This window comes from Myotis lucifugus, unplaced genomic scaffold (assembly GCF_000147115.1).
Source record: "Myotis lucifugus unplaced genomic scaffold, Myoluc2.0 scaffold_273, whole genome shotgun sequence".
Lineage (NCBI taxonomy): Eukaryota > Metazoa > Chordata > Mammalia > Chiroptera > Vespertilionidae > Myotis > Myotis lucifugus.
This window is the reverse complement of record NW_005871321.1, coordinates 1,435,834-1,448,589: the sequence shown is the minus strand read 5'-3', so window position 1 is coordinate 1,448,589 and position 12,756 is coordinate 1,435,834. Positions and strand designations below refer to the sequence as shown.

At 44.4% G+C, this 12,756-nt stretch overlaps 1 protein-coding gene across 1 annotated transcript in view; it reads right to left on the bottom strand.

Moving 5' to 3' along the window:
• The window catches only part of LOC102426948 (pappalysin-1), a 299,588-nt gene that overhangs the window by 98,746 nt on the left and 188,086 nt on the right, over positions 1-12,756 (bottom strand). The window contains exon 8 of the mRNA XM_006099368.2: positions 11,836-12,334. Coding sequence (XP_006099430.2) covers positions 11,836-12,334 — 499 coding nt within the window. The remainder of the gene's footprint in view (positions 1-11,835; positions 12,335-12,756) is intronic.

Genomic DNA, 12,756 nt, shown 5'->3' with positions numbered 1-12,756 from the left:
AGAAACATCATTTAAGCTATCAGCTGTTCAAGTGGGTATACATTTTGGGGGGACACCCTATGTATATATGGAGTTTCGGGTAAGAGTCATCCCAAAGATGAAGAAGATACCATCGTTGGTCTCAAACAGTTCAAAGGCAAACAGGAGGATAAGTCAAATGCAGCATGGTTGTAAAACAGGGTAGAGTTTGAAGAGCTCCAAAAGAGAGGAAGACCAAAGAGAGGTTAGAAGGATGAGAAAGGCTTAGGGAGAGTTCTGACACCTGGGTTAGGTTGATTCCTGTCGAAACAGGTGTCCTTAGCACCCCATACTTCATTATAAAACTCAGCATACTTAGTTGCAATTATAGGGTGTCCCAAATTCACGCAAGATTTGAATTTTACGTGAGCATTAACAACAACAAAAAATAAAAGCCTAATTTTACTTGGTTCATTTAATCAGATTCTAATATCTGTTGTCCTTTGATTTCAATCCCTTCAATTTGATAAGCATTACCAAGTACCAATTATGGCCCAGGAGCAGGGACAATGAAGATCAATGAAGATCACGGCTTTGCATATGTGCCAGCAAAGCCGTGGAGGCCATTTACCCGATGTGCTATTCCATACATAACCCTATACTGTATACCTTATGAATCAATAAAATATTTACAATTGTTAATTATAAACCTGTGTTTTCTATCAAAATTACTTCTTGCGTGAATTTTGGGACACCCTAAGATGCTGAATGTCTGATCTCTGATGTATGTTAAGTGCTTCAAGGACAGAGAACATGTCTGACTTTCTTTGCTATATATCTGTGCCCTAGCACAGTGCCTGACAGACATAGAATAGGCTTCCAACAATATCTGTTGAACGGATTAAAGTTTGAGACAGTGCACATGGGAAAATGTCCGAAGACATAAATTGCATGTATGGCATTCTGAGCAGTAGGAACAGCTCAAAACAGGACACAGGTAAACCTTTTTAGATAAAGCAAGTCCCATTAGACTGAACATCAGGAGGATCCAAAAGAAGTGCTAAAGTCTTCCTAGATGGTCAGGTTAGAGTGCATAGATGGCAGAAGGCTCTGAGGTAAGATGCTGAGTCCCCGAGTGATGGAGAGCCACACCAGACACAATGCCTTCCTAAGGCCCCCACCCCACCTCCAGTTGTAGAAATCACAATTACATGTGCTACAGTGGCTGAGATACTGAACCAGCACCCACGTCTTCAGACAGGCTGGGCTCCCTCCACTCCCAGAGATCCCTCCTTCCAGGTCCCCATCCAGCAGACAGCAGCGCTTTCCACCACACATGCTCCTTTAGTAAAGCAAAGCTGTGATGCTGAGGTATCGTTGCCACGAAAGAATCTTGGGGAAAATGGACTATGGTCTTGCAATACCCATCTGCTTATTCCTTCTGGTGACCACTATGAGCTCCAACTCATGGTCTGGATTAAACGGATGAAGAATGGGATGACAGGGATCTGAGACTCCCCTGGGCATTCGGATCCCTCCCAATGGGAGTGGGGTCCGGCCCTCTTCACACAGGTAACACAAAACTCTTTCTTTGCACACGGGCAATGCTGCCCTCCTTCTGTGCAAGGCTCAGGCGGGAGCAAATGTATACATGCGACTGATTAATTCCAGCAGCCTTTGACGGAGTTGTCCAAAGATTTGCCCTGGTACCAATTTAAAACACAGTAGCAAATTTAATGAAACTAACAGTTTGCAGCCAAGGCCTTTGTTATTTTGTTTTAATCATCTTTTACCACCAATTGAAATGATTTTCTACTTTCTTGGTGCAATGAAATAAAATACCAGGGAAAGAATGGAGGGACAATGTGGAAATTATAAAAAAAAAATCCAGAGCTTCAAATCCGGGGATAAGGTAACAGAGTCCTCAGACTTAACTGGCTGTGGAGTCCGGCAGAGATTGGAAGGAAAGACATTTCCCAGTTTTGGGGAAACGCCACACCTGGAGAGCATTAAGGGAAGGAGAGCGGAAAAGATCTACAAGGGACTCTTGTTTTTCCTGAATGCAACCAAAGGCGATGTGTGACAGCTTCCCCAAACACCCCTGCTGGTGATGGACAGGTCTCTTGACTACAGAGCAGGGGCTTGTGACTAGCTGACCAGTCGCCAAGGCCTCTGGGAGCCCAAACGCTGTATCCCATTGGAGGTAAACAAGGCATGCGGCACAGTGTGAAAATCGAGGCCAATTGGGGGCCAGCAAGTCCGGTGCTGGGACCCAGTGACAGCTGGTGATTGAGCGGCACTAACTGAACACAGTTGTTGAGACCAGGGGCCAGTGGGGAAAGCAATCTCCTTTCTCCTCCCTGTGGCCTCTCTGGGTGGCCAGCAATTTTATTACTGGCAAAGGGCGAGCCCAACAGCGTTTTCAAATTTGGCACCACATCTAAAACCATTTGGGGGCTGGGCTTCTCTTTCTTCTCTCTCCCCTCTCCCCCCCACCAGCCCCAGGAATGAATGCTTTGGGTTCGGTGAAAGCCGGAGTGCAGTTAGCAAACTCCATTTCCCCTCAAATTTGAAACCCATGTGCACTTGGGGAAAATGTAATCCTTATGTTTCTGATTCATTTACACTTAACTCATCAAAACGCTATTTTGTAAGAGCTATTTGATGTCTGCGAGGTCTTCTGAGCTCTTTTGTAAGCTTTGCTTCTTAGAAGCAGGAAGTCACGTTTCTGACGGGAGGGAGAACTTGAACCTAAAAGGTTGAGTTTGTTTTGAAATGAGGGCTCTCGGAGGGTCACGTGGACCCTGAGCTTGGCCAAATGTGTGCTCTCATTTCCTATACCAGCCCCCTCCCCAGCACCAGCTGCCATGACGTTACTGATGTCAGCTCTCTGCGATTGTACTTGGAGCTTCCAACAGAGACTTCTCCACAATCGGAGAGAGCCGAACTCAAACCTGAGTCCCAAGGCCTGGCCACGCTCCAGCACTTGGTTCTGTGGGGGAAGGAGCACTTGGATGGGGAGTCAGGAACCCCAGGTTCAATGACCTGTTCTGCCATTAAAGGGCTGTGTGGCTCTGAGGAAGTGGCCTCCCCTCTCTGGGCTTCAATGCTCCTTCCAGATTTGAGAGTTTTTCCGTTTAATTCCTAGAAAGTAGGAGGTTGGAGCACCTCATAATGGAGCTTCTGGAGACGGAGTTTGTATTCAAGGAGCTGAGCTCAACAAGAAAACATGAACATGAAGAAACAGAGCTCAATGGCTTCAGATATCACTCATCCCAAGTTTCTCATCATGGGATGGATACTGGACATGGAGAAAGGGAATAAATTGCTACAAGTCATAGAAAATTAAAGTCAAAGTCCAGCTTTCCTGGTATTTTTGATGAACATCCTTGGTGGAAATTTCCAAACCTTTTAGTTTATAGGATATTGAAACTGGGGCAAAGAAAACCCTCCTTCCCACCTTGAAAACAAGGCTGTGAAAGCGGCATTAGCATGGAAGGGGGACTGGCATTCTGCATGAGGCGCAGTGAGGTGGTGTCTGGCTTGTATTAAAGCCCATGAGTGAATGATTAATCCTGGGTAGAAAACAAAGCCTGTACCTTGTAACGTTATAGGTATTAGTGCCATGGAAGATTAACCCTGCGATGCCCCGGGGGACCTTTGCAGAACACTGGACTATACTTTGAGCATCAGTGGATAAAGAAAACAAGTGGTCTCATAGGTCCTGTCTGGCCCCACCCCAATACACACACACCTTTGCACACACGCATTCATGTGTGCACACACCTCAAGCTTACCTCGACTGCTCCCACAGCTCCATGGAGGGAGGGAATGTTATGGTTTCAAGGGAAGTGTGATTGCGTGCCAGCCACTGACTCACGGGCTGCCGATGGCAAGGCACTTCTGCACTCATCTTCTTCCTCTCATCCCAACCCAAACGTGCCTCTACCTTCACATTCTCAGTTTCAGGGATGCCAGTGACACAGGCATCTTCCACGCCCACTCACCTGCCCCTTCCCTCTGCTCAGGCATCAAGTATTTCCAACCCATTAGTCTGGCTCAGCCCCACTCCCTTCCCTCCATGCTCTCACCTTTACTACCCTTCACCAGCACCATCATCTCTTATCTCAGTTTTGGCAGCACTGTCTCACTTCTCTTTTGTCCTTTTTAATATATATATGTGTGTTTGTGTGTGTGTGTGTGCACGCGCGCACACGTGTGTGTGTGTGTATGTATATATGTATATGTATATATATATATATATATATATATATATATATATATATATATATATATAGAGAGAGAGAGAGAGAGAGAGAGAGAGAGAGAGAGAGAGAGAGAGAGAAAGAGAGGGAGGGAGGGAGAGGGAGGGAGAGGTAGAAACATCGACAAGATGAGAGAGAAACATCATCCATCGGCTGCCTCCTGCACACCCTCACTGGGGACTGAGTCAGCAACCCAGGCAGTGCCCTGACTGGGAATCCAACCGGTGAGCTCTTGGTTCCTGGTTTGACACTCAACTGCTGAGCTACACCGGCCCGGATCTTTTGTTCTTTTGATTTTCTGGTAACTAAACCATCTCAGAAGTTAAAGAAAAGCTTCAAATATACCAGGTATCATCTGTATCATCATGGATTTCCGCTAGCTATTGATCTGCCACAGAGTTTACTTAGTCATTCATTCAGGCATGCATGCATTTATTTACCTCCATTTATTGGCCACCTACTTGATGCCTGGCCTTGCTGGAGAAGCTGAGGATAAGGTGGCAGATACGACCTAGTCCCCACCTCTAATCAAAATGCCACTCAACCAGAAAAATGCAGCAATACGTTTGGAACTGTCACAAAGGGAGAGCTTGATAAGCCCTGAGAGAGAGAGAGCATGTCAGGGAGGAGCTCCGAGCTACCCGGTGTGCCTGGGAGGCTGTCTGTACAGGGGCCAGTCTCTGAGCGCAGTCCAGACTTATTGCCAGTGTGACATGGCACCTGCTGCCTCCACCCTTGCAGAATTAGATTCCCTCAGTGGTCTGAATGGAATGTCAGCCCTGGCAATGTCCCTTAGGGTCAGCTACCTGTGCCTTCCTGTTCCTGAAGGGGCCTTGGGCCCACTGAGGAGAGTCATAGGTCAGGGACACAGCAACATTTCAGAGCAGGCCTGGAATTCAGGTCTCCTGATCCAGGGCCAGCATTTTGGTGGGTTTCCTCCTTTTTTTCCCCCCTTTGGTTCAGCTGCAGCGATTAAAGTGCGATTTATCTTTTATTCCTTCTAACCCAACACCGAACCATAGCAACCCAGTTAGAGTTTCACAGGAAACAGTCTCACGTGTGTGTCTGTGCGTGTCCATGTGTTTACCTTTCACACATACTCTCCAGCCTGGCCATGGCCAGGAATAAGCCACATGAAAACCGAACAACAGAAAGAATCATAAACATTTAAAACTGCAGAGTTCCCCAGACAGCATCACGTCCCCACAAGCCTGTGATCTCATTACAGTTGTTCAGGGCACCCCTTGTGAGACTGTATGGAAAGGCATCAGCACCCACTTTTCTCAGGGGAAGGATTTGAGGCTCACACTGTGGAGGCACCCGGTCAGGGTCCCACTGCAAGGCAGTCGTGTGCTGGCCTGGGAGCCAGATTCCTGATTCAGAACTCAGCATCTCTGAAGTAAATGCCTGAGGTTTCTGTTTCAACAGACACAACATGAACTCATGGAGCCCTGTCCTCAAGATTCTCATCATCTCTGAGCACAGACTGAATGGATTTTGTACGCTCGTCTTGCCAATGCCCAGTGTGAGATAAATTCCTCCATTCTTCCCACATCTGTAATTACTCTGACGGCTGTTATTTTCCTTCTCTTTCCTATTCATTTGTTTGTTTTCTTAAAAATCAGGAATTGGAGCTACACAACCAAGTCCAGTCCAACCTACTTATCCCCGGACAAACAGCGAAAGAACAAAGAAGTAGGTGACACTAGGACACACTGCAACCTGATTTCACGAACTCATTGTTATTTATCCAAAGAAACTCTTGGAAAACCCTCGAATCAAATACTACAGTAAAAGCTATTCCTCCATTTCAGGAAATAACCTCATTCCAAATGCTCAAACCAGAAACGGAGTCACTGGACAGCTCCATCTTAAAACCTTTGCATCCAATACATCACCAAGCCCTGTGGATTCCACCTCTGACATGTCTCCAATTCATCCACTTCTCTATGCAAATGATCATAACCTCTGGTTTGGACTTTAGCAATAACCCCCAATTTCCACTCTTCCTCAATCCTGTCTTCAAAGAGCACCTGGAGCAATTTTATAAAAACACAAATCTGATTGGCTTAGACCTCTATTTCCTAATGAATAATAAATATAAATCCAAACTATATAATAAGGGCCATTCCCCCTTCCTTTAAGGGGAGAGTATACTCTTTATAACCTCTTGTAATAACAATCTTTAGTTTGTAATAATATTTTTTACTTGGGATATTTTTCAGTTCAGCTTCCCTATCCAATTGTAAGATTCAGAATTACAGTACCAGCAATAAGACTGACACGTTGTAATGACTTGTTACAGAAAGGAAGGAAGGAAGGAAGGAAGGAAGGAAGGAAGGAAGGAAGGAAGGGAGGGAGGGAGGGAGGGAGGGAGGGAGGGAGGGAGGGAGGGAGGGAGGAAGGGAAGGGAAGGGAAGGGAAGGAGGGAGGGAGGGAGGGAGGGAGGAAGGGAGGGAGGAAGGGAGGAAGGAAGGAAGGAAGGAAGGAAGGAAGGAAGGAAGGAAGGAAGGAAGGAAGGAAGGAAAAGAGAAAGAGAGAGAGGAAGAAAGAGAGAAAGAAAGAGAGGAAGGGAGAAAGAATTTATCAACAAAGCCTCAGGTCTATCATTTCTCTTCTGTGTCTTATTCAACATCTGTAATGGCCCACTTGCTATAAAGTTCGGCAGTGCATCAGACTGATACAGAGACATTTTTAGGATAAATGATTTCAGTGGTGCTAGCATCAAATGGATGCTTCACACTTTCAAAATCGTGAAGGTACTTGGAGACAGTCAGCACTTCTATGGCTGCTGCTGAATCTGGAGATCTGTTGATTTTGCAAAACCCGAATGTTCTCAGAACCCGTATTTCATCCTGAGAGGTACTTGGCCTCAGACTGAGGAGAGGGAGTTACAGGTGGATGATGCCCAGCTTCCAGAAATAGAGTAAGATTGTGCTGACTCTATACTCTGCCAGCCTGGGCTAGGAGCAGAGGTATCCGGGCTTGGAGAAACAGCTCTCACTACTGATGCTGCGCCTCTGTCCTGGGGTGGGGGGGGCATTAAAATCCTAATTTAACAGATAGCAAAACCAAGGTATAAAGAGATGAACAACCAAACATAAATGAAAGATATTCTTAGCAAGTTACATAAGAGGAGATGTTAAAATAATTGAAAGATGCTTACTCAAGATGTTCATCACAAGAACATCAATGAGAACATCAAATGCCCAAAGACAAAGCACTTTCATTTTGTCAAATTGTAGTGACAATGCAGAACATAAGGTCCCACTACCAACTGCTGTTGGAATATGAGCTCGGTCACTCTCTCAGAAAGCCATTGGTTGTATCCACTGAAATGAAAAAGGTGATGGTTTATAACCCAGCAGTTCCACTTCTCAGCATCAGCCTGGAAAAATGCTCACATATGCCCATAAGGAGGTTAATACAAGAGCTCTTGCTGCAGCATTTGATTGCAATAGAAAAATGTGTGAAATACTCATTGCCTAGCATTAGGAGTACAGTTATTCCTAATAGGGAATACTATACAGCAGTTAAAAAGAAGTAGATTTAAGAACCAGTGATCAATAGTCCAGATTATTACATTTCCCTTCCTCAAAACTCTACGTTTGTTCTGAAATTGAACAACCACTTTTGCTATGAAATATAGTATGTTGTTTCATTCATTTATTTGTTCTTTCATTCATTTACCAATGTTTGCTGAGCATCCACTTGGTTTAAATCATGGAATTGTGGCAAGTCTCTTCAAGGATCAACTCTTACTCATCTATCAGTTCTTAGCTTATACAGCACTTCTTCCAAGAAACCTTTTTTAACTACCTCAAACTGGGTTAGATACCCTTCCTATGTTTTCCTTGTACTCCTCACACTATAGCATCTTTCATGCTGCAGTATAATCACTGGATTCCTTACCTATTTCCCCCTTTCAACTGTGTGCTCATGAGGCCAGATATCAGGACTCTACTCCTAGTTCCATGGTGACAGACACCTGTAACTATTTGCTGAATGAACTGATGGTGAATGGATGGGCAGATGAATAGATAAATGATAGTGAGCTGCTATTCACTGTTCCTGCTTTGCCTTACACCTGACTTACCCTAAGCCAAAAAAAAAGGGTGGGGGCTTAGTTTTGTCAAGTTTTTACTTCTTAGAGAAATCTGAAGATTTCATACAGACCCAAGCAGCACGGTGCCCGGTGCAGAAGAAAGTCAAAGCAAGTCAAGATGACAGTCAAGTTGAGAAACAGAAGCCTCCCTTCTTTGTTCCCAGCCACACGCATGAAGAACTGGCTGTGTAACTTGTGTTGCTGGGCTCCAAGACTGGGTCACAGGAAGACTGTGGGCTAAAGGCCTGTGAGTTGTAAGCATGTCTTCTACTTGCTGAACATTGAACTTCAGCCAGCTTGGATGCGTGTCTGAGCTCTAGAGGTCTGCCTCTGCGTTATTACAGCAGGAGGCATTGTGGTTGAGAAAGGGGAATTTGGAATGAGACCAGCTCTGCCATTGCCAGCGGTGGTAGGCTGGTTGAGTACATTTTCTGAGCTCTAGATTTTTCTCTGAGCTTCACCTGCCTCATAAATATTTGTAAGGCACTTAAACGGTGAGTATTCAGTAAGTAGTCATTATTATTATTCGCATGATTATTGTCCACACACCACACATTTCACTAGGGCATTGGAACCAGTCAGGTCCACTCCAGGTACTGATCTTATAGACAATCTCTGCCGAATCCCTTTTACTTAAAAAAAAAAAAATAAATAAAAATAAAAAAGAGGGTAAATGAGTCACCTGTCACCTAAGAACAACATCTATCCACACAGAATTGCATAATGTGTTTTCCCCCAATTTTACACACAGGGAAATTGAAGCCTAAATAAGTGACGCAATGTGTCTTAATGTCAGATGGCAAATTAGTAGCAGAGTTGGCGCTGGTCCTCTTTTCCTCTGCTAGTGTCACTTCTCATTCAATGAAGGGGTTTCCACTTAAGGGAGATGTTCTGCATTTCTTCCTCATCCTGGCCAAAAGTAATCAGTCTACTGGAAGCATCCATGGGTAAGCCCAGAAGCCCTTCCCTCCATCAATGTCATACCTTGGGAAACTATCTCCAGGATAGATAACAGAAAGAATAAATATTTTTGCTGAGAGAAAAAAATGAAGACAAAGGTCAAAGGGGATCATGTAATGGGTTGAGTCGGGGAAGGAAAATAAAAGGCATTTTTTCCTCTCTCTCCTCTTTTTCTCCAAAACAGTCTTTATATAGAACTTGTCCATGAGCCAATTTATTTGATATGGAAAAAATGTGAAAGCAGCCAAATACACACACATGCAGAGACACACAGAGGTATTTGTGTTGGAGTTCAGAACTTGCATTACTAAGAGATAACGGAGCTGAAATGGTAGGTTGACTTGGAATGATGTTTTACTTTGTTCAGAGTCTCAGAGAACATTCACATCAGGAAGCCCAGCCCAGCCCAGTTCTCCAGTAAATTCCTTGGGACTCAAGAAAGCAAAGAGAAAGGCCAGCGAACACCTCGGGTAGCCCTTGTTCTTGTCACACATTAGGGACGAGAGAAGTATTTGTTGAGTGAATGAAAGAACAAATGGCGCACAAGAACGTGGGCCTGGATAGTGAGAAATTTAAAAATTTCTCAAGTTTTCATGCTGTGCAACCGAGTCTGAACACGAATAATCTAGTGCAAGCTCCTCCTTGTAGAGGAGGCCTCTGAAGACCAGAAGGAGTAAGTGACTAGACTAAGATCACAGAGCGGGTTAGTGACCTCGCTGAAAGTAGATAGAACTCAGGTGCTTTCACTTCTTCAGTCTAACTTGCACCATTCCACACTTAGCACAGGTATCAGCTCTCCCTTGCTCACAATTTGAGGCAAAAAATGAAAGCCGTATTTAAACTGAGGTTTTAAGACATCTATTATTTATTACCCCCATTGTTTTGTAAAGAAATTTTAAATGGATGCATATTTATGGAGCTTTTACTACTCTAGACAAGTGAGGAGATGGCAGAGACGGGGTTATGGAATCTTTTCAAGGCAGGATGATTCTTTACATTTTAAGTCCATTCCCAAACACAAACCAAGTGCTCCCTCTGAGTTCTTAAACAGATGTTCTTCATCTCTGAGTCAATGAATGGGCAAGGGTTTGCTTGTGATGTGCACGTTAATTGCTGGCATGTAAAAGGAAGTGCTGGTAAAGAGTTTGAAAGTGGTTCTGACTCTTAAAAAGATTAAAAGTTTCCTCCAGAACTTGGTTTCTATTAATGATTGGCTTCATAAATATTTTCAAGTAGACAGAGCACAGATTGTCTCTTATATCATCTTACAATCAAAGAAAGAGCCACAAAAGACCCATAGAAACCATGGACTTCAACATTTTCATCACACAGAGGAGGAAATTGAGGCTCAACGAAACTGACTGATTTATCTTTCGTCAGTAAGTGGACTGGCTGGAACCAAACACAAGGCGTCTGACTCCTGAGCTATTGTTCTTTCCAAGACTCAAAGTGTTCCCTACCAACATCCATCGCATGTCATAAACATTCAACAAATGTTTGCTGATTGACTTCATCGAGTCTTGGTACTCAAATTAGGTGGCCAAGGCTCCCTCATTGGTGAGGTTAAAGCAGAAGTTGGAATCACATCATTAACTGAACAATGGCTGAGTGCTCTGGCTTGGGAGTCAAGGTGGAATGCCAATCCTGATCTCACCACTTCCTAACCGTGCGATTCTGGACACATGACTTCACGTCTCTAAGCTGCTGTTTTCTTCTTTGTAAAAGGAGCAGGATAATAGGGCTGTGGATGTAGAGAGGATGAAACAAGTAAAAGATGTAAACACCTTAGACCATTGTTTGGCACACAGGAAAAACACGAATGACTTCATTATAATGTGACCTCTTGTGTAAAATATAAATCCTGAGGATGTTTGAAGAAGGTGTACTAGAGAGGAAGCTTGAGATATATATATATATTCAGGAGAAACACTAAGTTGTATAAAAGCACTGGCTATCCACAAGAATTATAGAGACCTAGATCTGCAAGGGCACGTATGAATTAAATGGGTTTGGACCAGTGCTCCACTTCAAAAAAAGAAAACAAATCAAGGACCATGACTGGTGATGTTTACCTTCCATCAAAATTCTTATACAAATACCCAGGAACATGGTCAATTCCCAGCCAACTTCACCTTCATCTCACACACTGAAGAAGCAACCAGAATGCATGAATATTCTCCAGTGTAACATAGAAAAGAAATCATCATCAAACTTCAATTATTCTACTTTCATTAGTAATAAATGACTTCCTCACTGCTAATCCCATCCAACTGTTGGGGAAAACCAACTTTCCGAAAGACTGGGATGCTTAGAGTCACACTTGGAGCTATCAGCAAAATCCAAGTGTCCTCGTTCCTTATCCTTGCTCTTCCCACCGTATCAGTTCTGCCTTGTTAAGACAATTCTATACTCAATGCCACATTATAAAGCCCTAGAAGTGAGTCTGGCTGTGATGAACCTTTTTGTAATCCAGGCCTCTCCGACTCTCCTTTTTTCCTTCCACACCCCACCCACTTGGTCCTCTCCTTATCCAGAAAGTGCACTTACATGTCTGTGAATCTTCTATTGAGATGCAGGATGGAGGCCACGTCCACCTGGAGAGGAGGGTCCCGGACCACTTTGTACTGCAGGGGCTTACACGCTAGGCAGAGTGGGCTGTCTGCAATGGAGGTCAACATGGCAGCATCAATCTCCAGGTGCTCATCCAACGTGTAGATCTGAATGCCATATACCTCCTCGCCCACATCCCGGAGTTTGATGGTCAGTGGAACATCGCAGAATACATTCTGAGGGCCCAGGGAGATGTTCTTCCCCGTGGTTGTCAACAGTTTGATGTCATTGACAGCCCCACTAGAGTCCCAGTCAGTGGAGACAAAGGTCACCCAGACCGTCAGAGACTCAGGAACCAAAGGATAGTGAAATTCCAGTTCAAGGTAGCAGCCTTGTGGCTCAGGGCAGGCTGGCGGGACCGTGTGTGGGTTGACAGCTGAATTTGGGCTCCAGGTGCGGACACTGGACTTACAGGGTTGTTCAACATCTGGATGGCCTATGGAGAAGAGATGAGGATATGAGTTTTTGACAGACCTTCAGTCTGATCCTTGGAGTTTCCTGCAGACCTCAGAAGAGGTTGGCCTGACTAGAACTCAGATGGAGGGAAAAAGAAAGGGAAGATTGTCAGTGTTTTGGTGAATCAGCTATCTGTCTCGCGTCCAGCTCATCCCCGTGACTGCCACAGAGATCTTATGTGCATCACCAGACACTTGGTCAAGACTATATTCAAATAAGTGTCTTACTATTTAATTAATGCCCAAAATTTCCTTCCTAATCTGCCACATGTAGGCTTTGTGGCTAGGATGGAAAGAAGAAAGGGACACATATTTATCAAACACCTACTATGTCCCATAAACTTGTTTAACTCATTTCAGAGGTGAGCAGATCTAGAGTGAAATGACCCTAGTCTCACAGCTT